This window comes from Cydia strobilella, chromosome 10 (genome assembly GCF_947568885.1).
Source record: "Cydia strobilella chromosome 10, ilCydStro3.1, whole genome shotgun sequence".
In the NCBI taxonomy this organism is placed as follows: domain Eukaryota; kingdom Metazoa; phylum Arthropoda; class Insecta; order Lepidoptera; family Tortricidae; genus Cydia; species Cydia strobilella.
Window position 1 is genome coordinate 19,083,880 of NC_086050.1, and position 20,393 is coordinate 19,104,272.

A 20,393-nucleotide genomic window follows, 5' to 3' on the forward strand; every position below is an offset into this window, starting at 1 on the left:
GTGGTCCAAACTTTTCAAGATGTTCTATTTCAGCGAAAAGCATATAAGCTCATATCAAATTCAAGCAATAGATATTAAGACTATTACTTCATTATTAATCAATCTGATGCTTCTTGTCTTAAGTAATTGCCTACCTACTTTACCTCACAGATCAATCATATGCCGTGTTTCTGACAGTTTGCGTGTGCAAGTTATTGTTTAAGAAATTACTATAGTAACCTCTAAATAGGTCTTATCCATACGAACAGTTAGCTCATCAATCTCATCAGTCATCATTATCACCTACCGCTGAGCTTTGATTGGCTTTTTTAGAGTATGACCCTCGCCTCGATCCTGAGAATCTTATACATTTTGTAATTTTATATATTATAGTAGTTAAAGTGCCTGCTGCATAATGAAAGGCATTAAAATACGAGAGTGGTACTGTAGGTTTACTATAGCAGCAAAAAGGTCTGAACTCGTTTATCTCTCTAACCTATAGCCGCCCAGAGACCTATAAAAAGGTCTCGTTCAATGGACTTTTGAATCTTTACTTCGGCAAATCAAAATTTCATTTGTCTTGGCATGTTTTAATTTGTGGGCGGCTAAAGTTGAAACCAAGTTCAACCATACACTGTATAAGGTCTTCAATTTCTTCATCGTGCGCATTGTTGCATATCTATCGCATTATTAACTGCGGGAAAAGACACATACTAAGCCTATTACACTATTTGCTAAACACTACACTATTCCCTAAATATTTTCATTTTAATATGCACTTTATATCTTAAACGTTAAGCTTTAAAGTTCGGAACGTCTATCTTGTATTTAGGACGTTCTTCGTAGCTTACATAAAAGCACGCAACGTTAAGACAATGCATAATAACCAGTTTAGCTAGAACCGTATATGCTTGAAGATATTAGCGATATAGAGGTCTCTGTGTACTAGTAGTTGCATGCTAGCCGGCCGTGTGCAATTTTTACTTTAATCTCTTCTTATGTGCAATAAACGAACTTCCCAAAATGGACGTTTACTTAAAAGCTTAGAAGAAGATCGTGTCTTCTTCGTGGTAATTTATACTTTAACTTTTAAGAGAGAAAGTTGCTTTTGCTTAAACATCTAGTAAGTTTTATAACCTTTTACAAATAAAGTATGTAGTTTTGCAAATATTGCTAATTTGCTTTCGAAAAGTAAACAAAAGCTAATGACAGAAATGCGAATTTGTTTATTGTCATCTAGTAAGTTTTATAACCTTTTACAAATAAAGTATGTAGTTTTGCAAATATTGCTAATTTGCTTTCGAAAAGTAAACAAAAGCTAATGACAGAAATGCGAATTTGTTTATTGTCAAGAGAATTGAACAAAGAAATGAGACGTTGAAACAAAGTAAATTAATATTATAAAGATTGCAAAAAACTGATTATTAAAAGTATTCAAAACTAATTAGCTAATGTTTTTCGCTCCTATTTCTTATACTTCTCTATCGTAAGCTCTGCGTTTTCTGTCAATAACGCAAAGCAAATATTTATAAGATAAAATAAATATATTATATCCTAGTATATTATTCCTAACCTAATACAGTTATCTTTTTACATAAGTATATAAAAACATATAACATATATTTATTCCTCTTTACAAAATCAAGTTGATGCTTACACATAATAAAGAGCTATAAGTAATACAGTGCAGAATTCGAAAGAACAGTGCCTTCCAGTTGACCTGGTTCCTACACTAGGCGGGGCCTGTCCCGTAGGAAACCAGCTTACATCCGAGTTTCACAATTTGGCGCGTATTGATACAGAGAGTAATATGAACGTATTTTACATATCAATTGATAAGTTAAGTTAAACTAGGCTACAACTAAATACTAACTAGTCTAAGAGTGGTCTAAGATAAGGAAACAGAACTGCAGAGGTTATAGTAGATATAACAATTGGTAATTACACTAATTACTTAATTTCTAACTTTATTGCTTAAGGTATGTGATTTAATGTGAATGTGCGTGTGTGTAAGGGTGAGCGTGTGTGTGCGAGGGAGAAGTTAGGTGTGTTAGAACCAGTGTACTAAATTCCTTTCAGAAGGCTCTCGGTTTCAGCATAGGTAGTGCTAAGCCATTCGTGAAGCTTCGATTTTAATTGCTTGGTGGTAAGGTTTTTAATTTCTAGTTTGCTGCTCACTTGGTTGTAGATAAACGGGTGAAGATGTGAACTAAACCTTTTGGGCGAAAATTGTTACCGACTGTGGATTGGGGATTTAAAAGATTCGTTTCTCTAACAGTGTGGTGTAGTTGGGTAACCTCAGAACTTCAGTGTGCGTCTTTAGCGTTGCGCGCATTATGAATAAGGCACGTACGCTGAGGTCGTTCATATCTCTGTATACATCAGTAGTTGGATACCTAATACCTTTTTTTAGTACGGTCTTCAGGACTGCTCTTTGAGATATTTCAAGGGTTATCATGTTAGTTTTTGCAGCTCCTCCCCAGGTGGAAATACAATAGGTCAACACAGCGTATTCAAGTTTTTACCAGAAGTTATAAGTATATTTGGCTCATTATCAAAGCCATCAACAGTATCTGTCGTATCTGTTTCACTTTGCCACGCCGCAAAATGTTTTTTCAAATATTCTAGAACTTCCGTTCGATTCTTTCTGAAAGCTGTTTTTGGTTCGTCCATATCACTTCTACTAAATATAGACGTGTTAACTTTTTCTAAAGACAGGTCTATATCAGTCTCAGGATCTTCTACGTTTTTGATCAAATATTCTAACATGTCTTCTGCTTCGTACAGTTCTTTACAATTAACAATCTCTTTCAATTGTTCTATAAGATTCACACTGAAACCCACTAGTTTCATAAATTCGTTTGGTTTTAAATCTTTCTTTAATTTTCCATTGTTAAAACTGTAACTTATCAGTTCTATTGGAAACTGATCAATAATAAGTTTTATATTTGTGTGTTTTTTGAATATTTACCCTAGGGCTGTTCCTATTCATATTCATATCTTTATTGCTATCATGTTCATCATAATACAGGTGTTACAATAAATACATTTGTAGGTACATGACACCCTGGTAGGGCACTGCAACATTCTTAAATCTAGGTGTATTTTTACATTTCTAGTACTAATCATAATATACAGGTACTTAATTAAAATAATATCATTAATAATATTGTCTTCGGTTACCGCGATAGTTACTCATGAAATAAAACTATGAAAACGGATTATATCGCGTATATTGAGTTTATAATACATCCCGACGTTTCGAACTCTTTACAGCGTTCGTGGTCAACGGGTGACTGAGGAAAAATTACAAAATGCAAAAATACCCACATACTAAAATAATGAACAATCATAGACTACAAACTTTAAGGCTGGTTGTACATGCAAAAACCGGTTCATAAGGCTAGTTATACACTATAATTATTTTTCAAGTAAAGATATATATATATATACGCGATAAAAATAAACTATGCCGGCTCCAACCCTACACCACGGACCCGAGAAGATTTAATTCCCTCCTAAATTGTAGGAGGGTATCCCAATATGGGACCGGCAACAAACTCGGCGGGACACATCTTTTCAAAACATCAGAATGTCCAGCATCATCCAACACTACGGTCTCACAGTCTATGTCTCGCTTGCTCCTTTATCAGGTGGACTACAGGATCCCAAGCTGGTGGTAGAGAAAAGCCATCTTCCCTATTAAAGTTTGGATATTTCTTAATCTCAATGGCCTCGCGCAGCATTCTGGGTATGTAACGCTTCTCCTTGGCAAGAACCAGAGGCTTATCAAACTTAGGAGGGAATTAAATCTTCTCGGGTCCGTGGTGTAGGGTTGGAGCCGGCATAGTTTATTTTTATCGCGTATATATATATATCTTTACTTGAAAAATAATTATAGTGTATAACTAGCCTTATGAACCGGTTTTTGCATGTACAACCAGCCTTAAAGTTTGTAGTCTATGATTGTTCATTATTTTAGTATGTGGGTATTTTTGCATTTTGTAATTTTTCCTCAGTCACCCGTTGACCACGAACGCTGTAAAGAGTTCGAAACGTCGGGATGTATTATAAATTCAATATACGCGATATAATCCGTTTTCATAGTTTTATTTCATGAATATCATTAATACATAAATTGAATAAAAATCGAATTATTAAATATTAAATAATTAAATATGCGTCAAAATATTGGCTTACAATCTTTATTGTTCATGAAGAATTTAAATTAATCAGAATTATACTTTAAAATTTTAGTGTTAATTATATAAAAAAAAAATTGATTTTATTTCAGGCAAGCACCCATATAAAACACAGAATTACCTATAAGATAAGACAAGTGTAAAAAGTTAAAAGTAGAAATAACAGTTAAAGATCAATAATTATATATTTAAAATTACAATTTAAAATGAAATAAAATAACCTACTACTTCCGGTTCGCATCTTGATGCAGAGACAGCCAAAACCTACAAATTGGACTTTGCAAATCCTCACTAATTACGGAAGGATACAGTTTTCAGTGCTGCGCATCCTACTCCAAAAGGACGCCACTCTCGACCGAATTACGGCAAAGAAATCGGGGACACGAGCCTCCGCAAACATACTCGACGCACTACACCACCTTGGCAACTTCATATTAGATGAGAGTAAAGATACTGGCAGGTAAAAATGAATTATTAGTTTTCCGAAAAAAACTCTTTAGTAGACTAAAAGTTTTTCTCTAGTAGATATTTTTTTAATTGGATTTTAAATTTGGGTAGGCTATTTTCATTCTTTAGGTCAGCTGGCAAATTATTGTAAACTTTGACGCACATTGCAAACGGTCCGTTATGTACCATTTGTAACTTTGAGGTTGGTCTTTCCAATTTACTTCGTGGACGTAAGTTTTCTGGTCGCGAATGTTGCGGAAATAAATTCATATTTCCTTTAACAAACATGCTCGCCTCTAAGATATAAATTGATGGCAGAGTTAAAATTCCTAGCTCTATAAAACATTCCTTACAGCTATCTCCCATGCCTATATTACAAAATTATTCTAACGCACCGCTTTTGTAACCTAAATAGATGAATAGAAATCCTTGTATTGCTTCAAACAGAGGATTCTTAGGTGGCGTCATTATTTTAGACTTAGTTTTTTCTTTTAAAAGAAGATCTGTTAAAGCTCCTTCCATGGTTTGACTCAAGCGACAAACAAAATCGTCTAATCTACTTTTAACTCTGGTTTCCATTACAGAGTTTTTTATGCGAAATCTTCCTAATTCCTCTTCCAAATTGAATTGATTATTCAATTTGGTAATATCGCTTACTTTTATAGTATCTCTAGATTTTTCTTGAGTATTTTCTATCATGTTCAGTCTTCTTATATCTAAGTCGCTTGCGTCAATATCTTAAAAAAAAATGGTACAATCTGATTACTTTTATCTACATTTATTTTGGCACTGGCATCTTGTTAACAATGCTTTCCTAGATCAAAGGATGGGTTTTGACCGATTCTATCATTAGGCCCCATATTCCGAAGCACATTTTCCATAATCTGTTTAGTTCGATTCTGTACCGGAATATTTTCTGTAATACTAAGATTCACAATTTGATTTTTTACGTTGTATATTTCGGAACTGAACACAGTTTTTACTTTCTCCTTTGGTCTAGTCAAATTTATTAGTTTATCAGAACTAGAGTCCATATTGCTGAATATATTATCATTATCAACGGTAAATAAATTTATTCTAGACGGACGTATATTAAAACTATTGGGTTTAGTCAAAGAAAGACCATTAATTTCTGATTTCTTTGTATCATTTTCTACTAATATTGATTTCTTGTTATCATTATTTACTATAATTTTCAACTTTGCTAGATCATTTTTGGGCACTGACTCGATTTCGTTATCAATGCGTTCTTCCACTGTGATATCATCTAGAGTATAGCATTCTAAATTAATTGTTTTTGCTTTGTTCCTTATGTTCTTGTTATTTGTTATGAGAATCACATGGCAGTCCTCTTGTAGCACACTCCAACAGCACTGTAGTATGCTGTCTTCAGGTGTCACCTCGTATTCTGGTTTACTTTGTACTACGATGTAGTTTTCGTGGGTGATTAACTTCCTGAGCACTTGCCGCGCCGATACCGCTCCGTTGTCTCCCCGACCCAGCGATTCCAGCTCTGAGTATACTGCGTGTGGGACTAGTAATCGACAGCTTGCATCACCTTTGACGAATTCCTCTATAGACTGCAAACCCGACAGTAGCGCTTCCGTGTCGGCAGCGACGTACCACAAAAGTCCTTCTATGTGAGGACCTGTACATCTTCAGAGCTGGTGTGGCTAGGACCTGGCTCCTGAAGGTCGAAGGTCACTCGTTTCTTTGGAAATATACCTTCTGGTGATAAGCCTTCCCGTATTTTAGTTGCTTTTGATTGGTCTGTTGATGTTTCTGCCTTCTCTCCCACCACCGTTTCCACTTTCTTCTTTTTAGCCACCAGCTTGAACCTCAAATCATTCTTAGCTAGCTCACTAAACTTGTCATTTCCATTCTCAACCATACTTGGAGAACTTAGAGTTGACGTTTCCACATCTTTAGTTAATGACAGATTTTCCACAGACCTGCTTAGTTTTATTTTAGAGCTGATGTTGTTGTTGTATCGCTTTCTGATTGGGTTCTAAGTCTTTGGGGTCTTGGTACAAATGTTTGACAAGCTTCATCATTCACCTTAGGTTTGGTAATTGGTTCAAAGTTTGAAGTTTGATCAAATTATATGGAGCCGATAATATCTATTTCAATTTATGAAATATCAATTTAAAGGATACAGCAGATTACTTTTTTAACAAATTTTTCTTTATTTATTTAAACTTTATTGCACAAAATATACACAACAATAAAAAAAAATCGAATTACAAATGTTTCATATATTTACTTTTTGTTGGTTCTATACTTCTATTAAAATATGGAAATATTTTAACTAGTTAACTTGAAGCTTGACAGATGCATCAGTTAAATTCCATTTGTTTTTCTTTAAATGCACAATTATCTACAATAATTACCTTAGTAGAATCCAGACACGGATGCGATTTTAAATTAGCATAGTGACCCGCCATCTTGATAGCACTTGTTTACTTGGTTTTATCTTACTTTTAATCGTTTCTAGGTATTAAGAATACGGCAATCCTGAAAGTTTCTATAATGAGCCACTTAGAGATCCGTAGTGAAAAAAGAGCTTTATTTTTTGAAAATGTAACCATTTTTTTGTTTTTTGAGGTAAGTACAATTGTACTTTATTTGTTTGTGATGTGATGTGACTGATGTGTATTTTAGGAACTGGCAGTTTGAAATTTAATATTAACCGTTTTCATAATTTTAACTTGAGATTATTTATGTTAGAATTTTATGCCACATTTAATGTGCCCTCATTCGAGTTTTTCCAAAAAAACCCAAATTTTCATAGAAAATGTGCCTGAGGAAAAGTGGGCCGTGTACTTTTCAGGTTGATAACATCTTTAAAAAAAATTGTACCTATACCTACAGTTTTTTTTAAATTATAGTAATTTTCAGTATGACTTAAGTAATACCTATGTATATAAGGAAGTTTTGTGACGGATTGAATGTTTTCATTTTATGGAAAACAAGTAAATGGCTATATTGACAGTGAATTATTGCGTTTATATGCGTTGTGTTGCGTTTATTTTGTACATTTTTTTTATGTAAGGATTCAAATAATGGGTACAATTTTTTTTCTTTTATGAAGTACTTACAAAAAATTTTTTTAAAGTGAACCCATTTGAGCTTCTGTATTTTTTAATAATTTCGATATTTTTAGTGTTCTTACTGTGATAAACTGTGACGTTTTCAACCAAAAGGTACCACATTGTCGTTAAGTTTGATTTCAAATTGAAGCTATATAGAAAAACCGCCTTATTGACAACCGACAATAAGTACCCTCTTGATAATTTTAAAACTAACAAGGGACTTAATCGCGTACAAACTTACGTTTATTTATGGACTGACCACGCACGTAACGTCACGTTCGAAACGTCAGGGCATAAATAAACGTAAGTTTGTACGCGATTGTTGTATACCTAATTACCTACCATGCGCAAGATTTCAAAATGATTCGAAAAGTTCTTGAGCGTTGCGAGGGTTTCAAGGCAAGAGGGTTAAACAAACTTTGCTACCGAGTGAAACGCAACATTTTTCACCACACCAACGCGAGAAAAATACCTTGGTACGGTCGCCATCAGATATATCGGAGCGGCCGAGGTGCTCACAAATATCTGAACACGCCTCTATTGTCAAGGCGCTAGAGTGCGTGTTCTGATATTTTTGAGCGCCTCGGCCGCTCCGATATATCTGATGGCGACTGTACTTACTGTAAAACATTACAAATCAAATCCAAATGAATGCTGCATTGCGAGCTGCGGTGGCAGCATGGTTCCATTTTTATCGCCTGTCACTATGTCTGTCACTCTCGCACTTACATACTTGTTGGAACGTGACAGGCATGGTGACAGGCGATAAAAATGCGACCGTGCTTAGCCCGCTGGTGTGGTGAAAAATAATGAATTAAGGTTGCATAAAGAAAAATAAAAAAGTTATTTCATGTTTATTACAAATTAAAAATACATCTGCTATTTAAAAAAAATAAAGAAACATGTTTAGTGCAAAATGTAAATGTAGCAGGTATTTTTCTTCATGGGAAATTACTTCTTTCCTTTATAGCCGGCGTTGTTGGGGTTGCATTGATTAGCATGGTTATTGGCCTGGCTGGCATTTCCTTTAAATCCGGCATTGTGCCCCGGCCCGGTCGGAGTGTGCGTGGGGTTGCACTGGTTTGTTCTGTTAGCTTGCCCTGACTTGTCCATCTGTTAAAAGAAAACAATTGATTTTTAATAAACTAAGCAAAGCTTGTACTATGGGTACTACGCGACGATACTTTGATGGGCGGTTTAATGGATAAATAACATATATAACTGGGAATAAATATTCGTGATAAACACATATAAATGCCCTTACCGGGATTCGAACCCATGACTTCCTCTTTCATACATCACGTCAATGTCCTACTTTTTATTCTCAAAAATGGACGACGCGACGGGACGAGCAAGCAAAAGAATATATCTAACTCAGCTCAGGGTTCAAGAGTGGAATCTTAAGCGTGCGAGGATTTCAACTCATGAAGGTTAATTAAGAGTCCCGGAGTTTCGTTCTCATTTTAAAACTACGTGTAGGATTGTAAGGAACATTGCAACATACAATGACATGAGGTATATCTAGGTCTGTAATTAGTTTATATAGCTCCACTTTATATAACCAACGAAATAGAGCAAAAACAACAAGCTACATAAACTAATTACTGACAAGGATATACAGGGTGTTTCTGACCATGGGGCTTAAAATTCAGGGCTCGATTCTACTCGCTAAACTAAGCTACTTTTATTATGAGACCAACCCCGAAATCGCGAAAAAAAACCTGGCTTTTTCATACATTTTGGCTGATCTGTCGACGTTTTCTATGGAAAAGCCAAAAAAAACTTCGCCATTTTAGGTTTGGTCCCATAATAAAAGAAGCTCAGTTTAGCGAGTAGAATCGAGCCCTGAATATAAAGCCTCATGGACAGACATACTGTAAATCTATGCTATTGTAAGTACCTACAGTTTCAGAGCAAACTGGCTACTCTTTTTAAAATAAGAGTACTGTCATAGTAAATTTTGTAACCCCAGTAAATTCACTGCCATCTATCGACACACTTTAAAACTAAAAATGAAGATTTATAAAAATACGATAAAATGTATTTAAAAATGTATAAATGATTTTTTTTATTTGCATTAATTATTTTTATGATTTTGACCCATGCTCTTTCACTGATATGCGTTAAAATTGTTAAATAACAAACGAAACCGTCAACGCCATCTATACGACAGTAGGCCAAAGCTAGTAGCGCCCTCTGAACGAGAATCAAATTTTCTTGATTTTCGAAGAACGTTTTTTCCTTGGACTGTATCCATCTATTACGGAGTTATATCTATCTTTGGTTTGTATGGAGAACCGAGCTTGCTGGGGACCGTTAAACACAATTTTCCGGCAAGTGAAACACATATTTTCCACCTATAGCGTAAAATACTACATTCAGGAAAAGAGGTACTTAGGTAAACTACATAACATAAAACCAGCCGAAATTTTAACCACCAGCCATACCAGGCCTCCTTCACTCGCTCAAGGCCACGCGCTATATGCCTACCGCTCGGCGTATCGTCGACGATTCAACCGACAGAGGGCCGCCGAACGCCCGCCTGAGCGCTCGCACCGCGCGTTTCCCGCGCCTACGCTTCGAAATACCGAAACCACGAAATTATTGTGCAGTAGATGGGTGTACAAGTCAAAAAACAAAGGGAAATTTGTCGTATTTACCGAGTAGTATTTTAAATCTATCTTTATGAATTTTGTCACCATTTATTTCTTTGAACATAAGTAAGTAAATCGTAAATGAAGGAGTTTTTTGAGTCAGGTAATATAATTGTTGTTTTTAAATATTTGATTGACTAATAAAAAATATGGTTGATTCGCAACATTTGTTTTATTACAATAATAACATAAGTAACAGTACAACCCTAGCGCATTCTTACGATGACGCGTTGGCACGTGGCTCGCACGGCGAGCAAGGCAGTCTCGACTCTTTGTACGCGTACTTATGGTACATTTCTTCTCGTCCTGAGCAGCAGGTATTATTATTAAGATTTTGTAGGCTATTATAGCGTAGGTATTTTCGCTTTTGTATGGGAATGATGTATCTGTTATGTAGTAACTATTTATTAATCTGTGGCCATACTCTGCGCAGTGACTTTACCTAGGTCATACTGAACTTTTATCTATCTTTTCTCTTATTTTAATCCATCCAGGATTAATCCATGATCGAATTAATTAATTTAATTTTTACCTATGTCTGACGTACCTAATTTTGCAATGATAATTTTAATTTTGAATTTTATAATTTTATTGTACCATCCTGGATGCGGGTCGCCCCGATGTGGGACTGTGCAAGGGTGTCAACGCCCGTCGCGTCCCACACCAGGGCTCTTCCTAATTTCCACGGCACCAACGTGGCTCCGTCGGGACGCTTGCCGTCGTCTCTAGCCATGCCCACTGGTTCTAAAATTGCAGGCACAGAGACGGTGGCAAGCGCGCGACGGACCAAATCGTTGATAGTGCCATGGCGATACTGTATGATATCGATATTGTACCATTGTAATTTTATTATTTTATTGACAGTGTTAATCAAATCAAAACAAACCAAAGAAAACCTTACATTTAAGTATCTTTGTGCTCATCCGGTTGTGTCTGTGTTTGTAACTTAGTTCTGTTCTGTATTACTTAATAATTATTAACAATAGTCTTGTAAGTTTTGTACATGTACCTAACCTAATTACTAACACTTTTATGGGCTTTGCCTGAAATAAATGGTTTATTATTATATTATTATTATTATTTATTATTGGGACCAATGTCGAATTAGCAAAAATAAATTTGGCTGTCCCGTAGAAATAAGAGGCATCACATCAGCCGGAATGTATGAAACGGCCAAAAATTTTTTCACTATTTCGATATTGGTCCCATAGTAAAAGTTGTTCAGTATGACCTATAATCTATAAAGTCACTGCGCAAAGCTGGTCACGGCTGGTGGTACAGTCGCCATCAGATATATCGGAGCGGCCAAGGTGCTCACAATATCTGAACACGCACTCTAACGCCTTGATAATAGAGGCGTGTTCAGATATTTGTGAGTGCCTTGGACGCTCCGATATATCTGATGGCGACTGTACTATATGTATATAGTTTTACGGTAATATTGTCAATAGGGAATACTCCCGGGGTTGAATTCGTATAGCGAGAGCCGGGAATTATCAGTTCCGGGGTCGGAATTTTGTAGAAAACCTATACCGGGAACCGGGAGTACAGCCTAATTGTCAAATGAGCACAGTGTAATTTGCTTGAAATGCTACTTACTTTTAAACAAAGGTGATAAGTAGTTGCACTTGAATGTGTTTTGACCGCGACGAAAGCCGAATGATCTGTGTCCAACACCTCGCACTCTCTTTATTTATACCCTAATAGTCAAAGAGCAAGACCCGGAAATGGTACATGATATTCCAAACTTAATATTATAAATGCAAAATTATGTCTGTCTGTCTGTCTGAAGTCGCGGGCAAAAGCTAGTGACACGTTATAATATAAAAATATTATAACGTGTATTTTTTTTTATCTGTGTTTGAACAGTAAATATTTATTTAGATTAATCAATTTACATTATGTATTATTTCATCTTAAAATAATGTTACATCAAACAATACAATACAATAAAATTACAATAAAAAAATACCATCAATAAAAATACCTATTACTTAAAAATACCCACAGTAAACTTAAATAACTCTAAACCTAAACTAACCCATAAAAAACTAGTCGAACAACCCACCCCACATCGCTCCCACGCACGCGCACGCGCATCGCACGTGTAAATTGGTTTTTATTAATAAACTAGTTTTTGCCCGCGACTTCGTCTGAGTGGACTTAGTAACCGCAGCTAGAGTAAGAATAGCGCCTGGAAAAATTCTCATAGCAATCTAAGTTTGAGCATATTATGCACACAAATTAGCAGGCACTTCGTTAATTATCTCAATTCCACCCCGCTTTTTACTTTCTAAAGGGATGATTTTCGGGATAAAAACTATCCTATGTCCTTCTAAGGGACTCATCCTATCTCTATGCCAAATTTCATCTAAATCGGTTCAGCGGTTTAAGCGTGAAGAGGGAACACACAGACAGAAAGACAGACAGACAGACAGACAGACTTTCTCATTTATAATATTAGTATGGATGACTTTTGACTTATACATTAAACAAATAATAACTAAAACCCTAAAATACCTAAAAATAAATAAAAAAATGTAATATATTTTTCAGGTACTAGCTCTCCGCCTATACAGATTCGGCTAGTGTTGCCACATATGTCAGGATTCCCCCGGATATGGCAGGATTTTCCTTGCCAGGGTTGCGGGGGAACTTGGTGAGTGTCAGGGCTTTTTGAAAACCCCTACTAACGACTAGAAGCTTCGAAAACATACCTAGTTTTTTTATTTATTAGTAAGTTAATAGAGCTCAAAAATAAAGAGTTACAGAAGATTTAACAGTTACAAAAAGAAGAAGAAAGAGGAGTTCTTAAGGAGAAATTACCGTCCAGGAAAATTTTTTCGAAGGATATCGGGACTTTTGTAAGGGTGTTTTATCTTTTTCATATGGCAACCCACACTTCGGGGTATTCACCGAATAACAAATATCAACGTGCTGACTTCATAGCACGCATATGGTTGACATAAAAAACAACACGTACAAATGTTCTATATTATTTTTTCCTTTACAATAAACAGTTCAGGATTATTATTGCCTCCCGCGTGGAATGCCTTCCTTCTATCCTATTTCTGTAGGGCGTAATAGCAAGATGTGGCCCCGCCACCTACAGGCATACATACCAAGAATCTCGCTCGTTTCTTCCCAGAAAGTGCAGAATGTGGAAAGATTTGTCTCCTGAGGTATTTCCTTTGCGGTACATGGGATACTTCAAGAAGCGGGTATTTAGGGTTCAAGGGTCGGCAACGCTTAAGTGGCTCCTGTGATGTTGCTTATATCCATGGGTGACGATGACAGCTTCCCATCAGGCGGCTCGTCTGCTCGTTTGCTATCACATAAAAAATAACACGTATAATGCACTCGCTGTGGCCGAAATCGATCAGAAGACAGAGATTGAACCCTGAAGACACAATAGATTCGCAAGTATTCAAAATGTCATCAGCGAAAAATGTGCTATTCACATTCAATGACAAAATATCATAAAAGATGATAAAAGAGAACTTTATATGGATAACTTTATATGGATTTGACGACCGGTCTGGCCTAGTGGGTAGTGACCCTGCCTGTGAAGCCGATGGTCCTGGGTTCGAATCCCGGTACCCGGTAAGGGCATTTATTTGTGTGATGAGCACAGATATTTGTTCCTGAGTCATGGGTGTTTTCTATGTATTTAAGTATTTATATATTATATATATCGTTGTCTGAGTACCCATAACACAAGCCTCCTTGGGCTTACCGTGGGGCTTAGTCAATCTGTGGAACAATGTTCTATAATATTTATTTATAAAAAAAAGTCTGTAGATCTCTTTCTTTAAAAATCCACGATATTAAAATTCTAGTGTACTTTTTTTGCCAACCATACTTTGCAACGTAATCAGCAGACAAACAAGTTGATAACGCTTCTTATTTCGCCGAACACTTTAGTGTGTTTTTACATCCAAGCCGCATATTATATTTGCACGGATGATCGTGTTTGGTATTTGTTATGTCTGCATGCCAGCGTATAATAGCAGCGTCCATTTCATTCTTCCGGTGTTCAAAATTTACACGTAAATAAAGCCAAACGGCCTGACTCGAACTTTTATATACGACAAAAATTTGTTCTAATAGATACGATATGGATCGGATATGGCAGTGTCAAAAGTGAAGAAATCCGATCCATATCGTATATAGCGCTAATTTTTGACGTATATTTAAGTTCGAATAAAGGCCGATAAAGTCGCACCATGCTAACACATTTGCAATTATAAGTGTGGTTTCTAAAAAAACCGGACAAGTGCGAGTCGGACTCTCCAACCGAGGGTTCCGTACTTTTTAGTATTTGTTGTTATAGCGGCAAAAGAAATACATCAATTTTGTGAAATTTTCAACTGTCTAGCTATCACGGTTCGTGAGATACAGCCTGGTGACAGACAGACGGACAGTCTTAGTAATAGGTAATAGAGTCCCGTTATTACCCTTTGAGTACGGAACCCTAATAAGACGTTAAAAATGACGTTTTAGAGTTTTGAAATAAAACTATGAAAACGGATTATATCGCGTATATTAAATTTATAATACATCCGGACGTTTCACCCGTCACACCCGTTGACCACGAACGCTGTAAAGGGTTCGAAACTTCGGGATGTATTATAAATTCAATATACGCGATATAATCCGTTTTCATAGTTTTATTTTTGTTCCAGACTTTGTTCTGTCAAAGTCGGTGCAGAGATAGCTTAGCTTAGTTGGACTCTAATACGCCTGCTAGGATGGAGTATAATTATAGTTACTAGTAGTTCGCCCCGAAGTGAGAATTCGCGGTTCGCCAAAAAGTTAGAATAATTGAAACATATCACGGTTCATGAGATACATCATGAGATTTTTTTAATACAATTTTGGTGTTTGACGATCCTTTTGTGAAATTCTTATTATTAAGTTTGACATATCTATAATAATTCAATGTTTTTTAAGAATAATAATAACTGCATCAATAAATTGCTCTGATATTTAGATTAAGGTAATATTTGTAAAACTTGACAATTTAAGTGCTTGTTGCTAGGCCTATTTTAATAAAGAATATATTGACTTTGACTCTTACTTTGACTTTGACAACCATGTGACAGACGGACAGACAGACAGACGGACGACCAGCGGAGTCTTAGTAATAGGGTCCCGTTTTTACCCTTTGGGTACGGAACCCTAAAAATATTTTCCATAATGTCAATATTAAGGAAATATAAAGGAAAATGGGGACTATGATTGTATGGGGAACCGGTCGGTTGTTGTCTTCCCTCTTTAGATAATTAGATGAGTGCACGTGAAACGCAATTTTGCGGTAATTTTTCCATACAAACGTTCTCGACATTTTCCTCTCCGGATTTCCTTTAGGAACATAATGTTGAATTCTCATAATGTTGGATTCTCGAAATGTTGGATTCTCAAAATGTTGAATCTCAAAATGTTGAATTCTCAAAATGTTGAAAATTAAAACTTAATGTTAAATTCTCGAAATGTTGGATTCTCAAAATGTTGAATTCTAAAAATGTTGAATTCTCAACTTAAGAGGCGGTAGTCGATTTTGGAGCAAAATTTTTAAATTGATAGATTTAGTCGTTGAAATTATACATGTTTTGTTACGTAATATCTAAATAACAAGTATTGGTTTCTATTAACACGTCTTCTCATCTTGCCTTTTAATAATGAGGTCGCGAGCGTGCGTCACCGGTAATATATGAAGAGAAGGGGCAGTTTTTAAAAATTCATCAAAAATGTATGGTCGTAAACTATACAAATTGATGTATAAGAATAGTTTCAGAAAATGTTGTAGATTGTTTAAGTATCAAAATTACGTTGAAATTAAGTCGATTTTCAGAGAAATTGTCACTTGTTTTGAAGTAATTTCTGGAGAAAATTGATTTCGTCTAACTTTCATTTATAATAATTCAAAGTCATAATAATAAAAATGTAGTCTGATAAACGTCGAGTACAGGATATGTGTAAAACAAAATTACCATGTTTAGCCGTCCAAGCTTTACGAAATTTACAAATAAGAGCAACAAAATTAGTGCTTTACGCGCGTTTACCTACACGTCCATTAGAAAAGCAAACATACTAATTACTAACTAATTTAGTAAGTCTGTTTTAAAAAAATTGATCTGATAAAAGGTAAGATAAGAAGACATGCTAATAGAACCAGTACTTGTTATTTCAATTAGGTAATAAAAGGTGTACAATTTCACCGACTAAATCTATCAATTTTACATTTTTGCGACTAAAATCGACACCGGCCTCTTAACTAGACAGAGCTCCGCTTCGCGGGGCTCCTATTTTTGGGCGGTTTGCCCTTCGGGCATCTGAAGCTACCTAACAAACCTAATCTTTGTAAAAGTTCTGAATAAATGTTTGATAGGCTAGGCTAGGCTTCCCGTATACCGTAATTTGTATGGTATGGCAACGTTCAAAATCGTTTACACGGCTAGACGGCTTTCCCGCATAGACGCCGTGTGAACGATTTTGAAATTTGCCATGCAAATTTTGCTATCACTACGGCATTCGGTAAAATCCCGTATACGGAATACGCGGGTAAAATTAACCTTTCGTATGCTTAGAAGCAGATCTGCTCCATATATATTATATTCAACTTAAACATGAAGTTGTCACGATTGCTATTTGAATGGTAATTTTTTGACATGCGCATACGAAAGGTATGCCGTGTGAACCTAGCCATACCGTTCTGTTGTCGTAGCGGAATCGATTGGCATCTTGGCTAGGCACCCAAGTATATGTAGTCTTTGAAAGACTATGCGTCTTTGGCCAACCCTAGGGCGAGCAGGACGTGCTTACACCTCCTCCTATACAAATCCCTGACGGGATTACGATATAGCGAGTGATGGTGCTGCCATCTATACAACTTTAGGAACAAATCAAATTATTTTATGAATATTTTGATTTGCGATTTTTGAATCATATGGACCAAGTTAACTATGCATGGCATTTGCAATGACAAAGTGTAGCAATGTCATCATTAAACATCTATGAAAATATGATGTTTATATAATGACACTGCCTCACTTTGTTATGTTCAAGTCGGTGCAAAGTTAGCTCAGACGGACTCTATACTACTTAGAGAGCAAATCAAATTATTTTATAAAATACTAGCGACCCGCCCCGGCGTCGCACGGGTGCAATGCTGATTATACATCCTTCGCCCCTAATTTCTCTCTCCCTCTCCCCTGGAGGCGGAACTTCTATTGTAAACATTTGTATATAATATCTTCTATTTAGATGTTATATACAAATAAAAAATTGAGTTGTTCCCTAAGTTGTATAATGAACCAAGGCAAGGAATGAGTATATAAGAGGAAGCCTGAAAGTTGCACCCATAACAGAAAAAGTAAGGGCAAATCGCCTAGCATGGTACGGGCATGTGATGCGGAGGGATGAAAGTCATATGACGAGAAAGGTATTAAGAATGAATGTGGAGGGAAGTACGAGGAGAGGAAAACCGAGGAAAAGGTGGATGGACTGTGTGAAAGATGATATGAAACTAACGCAAGTAAATGATGAGATGACGGGTGACAGAGATGTATGGAAGAAAAAGACATGCTGCGCCGACCCCAAGTGAATGGGACAAGGGCAAGCGAATGATGATGATAATGAACCAAGGCATACAGATAAAATAAAATAAAATACGTTTTATTTCATGTTTATTACAAAAATATCAAAAATACATCTGCTATCTAAAAAAAAATTAAAAAAACATGTTTGATGAATATTTTCAGTTGAATAAATGCAGCTATCAGCAGGTGTTCAGTTAAATAAATGCAGCTATTTGTTGTTTTTCGATGACGATGACGAATCTTCCCAAATGAATTTTAGCCTTTTGGATTGTTGGGGTTTAGTTGGTTCGCATGGTTGTCGGCGTCTTTCTGCGTCCCCTTAAATCCGGCCTCATGGCCAGGGCCCGTTGGTTTGTGGGTCGGGTTCATTTGGTTGCTTCTGTTGTCCTTGTCCATCTGTAAGAAAAAACATTCATTAATTCATTATACATACGGGCCATTTAAAGTGGTACACTTTTTTCAGTTCTGGAAATTTTTATGTTCTAATTACGAGCTCTTCCGATCCAGACAGGAGAAAAACAATGACCTTTTAATAATAGATGCGTGACGTTCATAGTTGACAAAACTAAAATGCAGGCAATATTTAATAGATGATTGTGGCAATCTTGACACATTGGCGTCAGCCGTACGACATACTCAATATAGGTTCCGGAACCTATATTTGTGGTATTTTCTATAAAAAGGGACCTTATTGTCGATGGCGCTTACGCCATTATTAACGATGCTCCGATATAAATACATGCCGCGCGACGCTGTGCGGCGTAAGCGTCATCGACAATAAGGTCCCTTTTCATAGAAAATGCCCCATTTGATGGCTCACGATCGAGCGCCAGTTGCCATACCTCCCTTTACTTACATCCATTGAGCAGAAAGTGTAATAATTGTAATACAAAAATCGCTCTAATTTCTTTGTATTACAATTTTTAGCAATGGGAACATAGTAGATATGTACATACAAAGTTCTGTAAATTAGTATGGACGTGGGGTACCTTTTCTCTGCAGCTGACTGTACATGTAACAGACAGACAGCGCGATTCGGAAAATAGTATAGAGATTCACTAGACATGAAATAGTAAAGATATGTGACGTCCCACGAGTAAAGGTACCTTATGGCGGTTGGCGCTTACGCTATTATTAACGCAGCTCCAATTAATATTGGATGGCGCTTATTAATTTATTATTAATTTACTATTTCATACCTAGTGAATCTCTAATTCATTTCTCGAATCTCGCCGAGGTACATGTTATTCGCATTCGCGACTCCCATTTCCACTCCCATCTTTTGGTTGGAACTTGTGCTCATATCTAGTATGAGCACAGCTTATTTTACTTGAACTTGAAATGATACTTACTTTTAAGTTGTTGAGTTGAGTGTTGAGTGTTGTTGAGTGTTGACCGTACGAAAGTCGAATGATCTGTGTCCAACACTTCGCGCTCTCTTTATTTATACCCTAATAGTCCAAGAGTCAGCCCCAGTGAAGGTACATGGGTGCAAAACACATATTATAAAATATCGAAATTCAAAAGCTATGAAATTACGATTTAAGTTAAGATTGTTTTTTCTTCTTTTTTTGTTTATTGTATCACATTATAAATAACAGTGCGCACTGACTACGCCGGGAGAGCTGTTCACAGTTTTGCTGCAGCGTATGATCTCTCACAACTAGTCGATGGTCCCACTAGAATTCCGGACATTGAAGGTCATACCCCTGCTCTCTTGGACCTACTGCTGACCTCGCATCCAGAACGCCACCAGGTATACCGTCTCGCACCCTTGGGTTCGTCAGACCATTGCTTGGTGCGTTCTGTTGCCACCACGGAGCGGACAGGGCAATCTCGACCTCCTGGGTTGCGCCGTGTCTGGCACTATGGATCGGCGGATTGGGATGGACTGCGGGAGTTTTATGCGTCCTACCCTTGGGGGCAGCTCTGCTTCTCTTTGGATGATCTTGACAACTGTGCGAAATTCGTTGCTGACACGATCCTGCAAGGTATGGAATGCTTCGTTTCTAGCACATTAGTTCGTGTTTGCAATCGTTCTCAGCCCTGGTTTGGTAGAGCGAGCGCTGAAGCCCGTAAATCAAAGGAAGAAGCTTACCAAGCTTGGGCTGCTGCGCGTCAGGTCAACGATCGTAACTGTTCCGAATTGAAGAAGCGACTTAATGCTGCTACTAGGTCTTGTAAGAAGCGAATTGCTGCAGCCAAGTATGAACACACCCGCTGAATTGGTGAGAGACTAGTCAGTCAACCCTCTGGGTCCCGAACTTTCTGGTCTCTCGCCAAAGCTGTTCAGGGGAACTTCTGCAGGGTTTCCTTGCCATCTTTGCACAAACTCGATGACTCACTGGCTCATTCCGCAAAAGAGAAAGCAGACCTTCTATGCTCTCTATTTGCGTCGAATTCAACACTGGACGACGG

At 36.8% G+C, this 20,393-nt stretch overlaps 2 protein-coding genes and 1 long non-coding RNA gene across 3 annotated transcripts in view; 1 reads left to right on the forward strand and 2 right to left on the reverse strand.

Annotated features, from left to right (window-relative positions):
• LOC134744700 (superoxide dismutase [Cu-Zn]) overlaps nt 1–20,393 on the forward strand; it is a 183,509-nt gene that overhangs the window by 107,766 nt on the left and 55,350 nt on the right. The window lies entirely within an intron of this gene.
• LOC134744972 (uncharacterized) lies at nt 2,479–6,519 on the reverse strand. Its single transcript, XM_063678919.1, has 4 exons — nt 6,354–6,519; nt 5,752–6,264; nt 5,024–5,365; nt 2,479–2,768 (listed from the first exon to the last, which is right to left on the reverse strand). The coding sequence occupies exons 1-4, from the start codon at nt 6,517–6,519 to the stop codon at nt 2,479–2,481; spliced, it is 1,311 nt and encodes a 436-aa protein (XP_063534989.1).
• LOC134744806 (uncharacterized) lies at nt 8,562–12,102 on the reverse strand. The gene is made up of 2 exons (XR_010128121.1): nt 11,974–12,102; nt 8,562–8,833 (listed from the first exon to the last, which is right to left on the reverse strand). It is a non-coding gene; the product is annotated as an uncharacterized LOC134744806 (long non-coding RNA).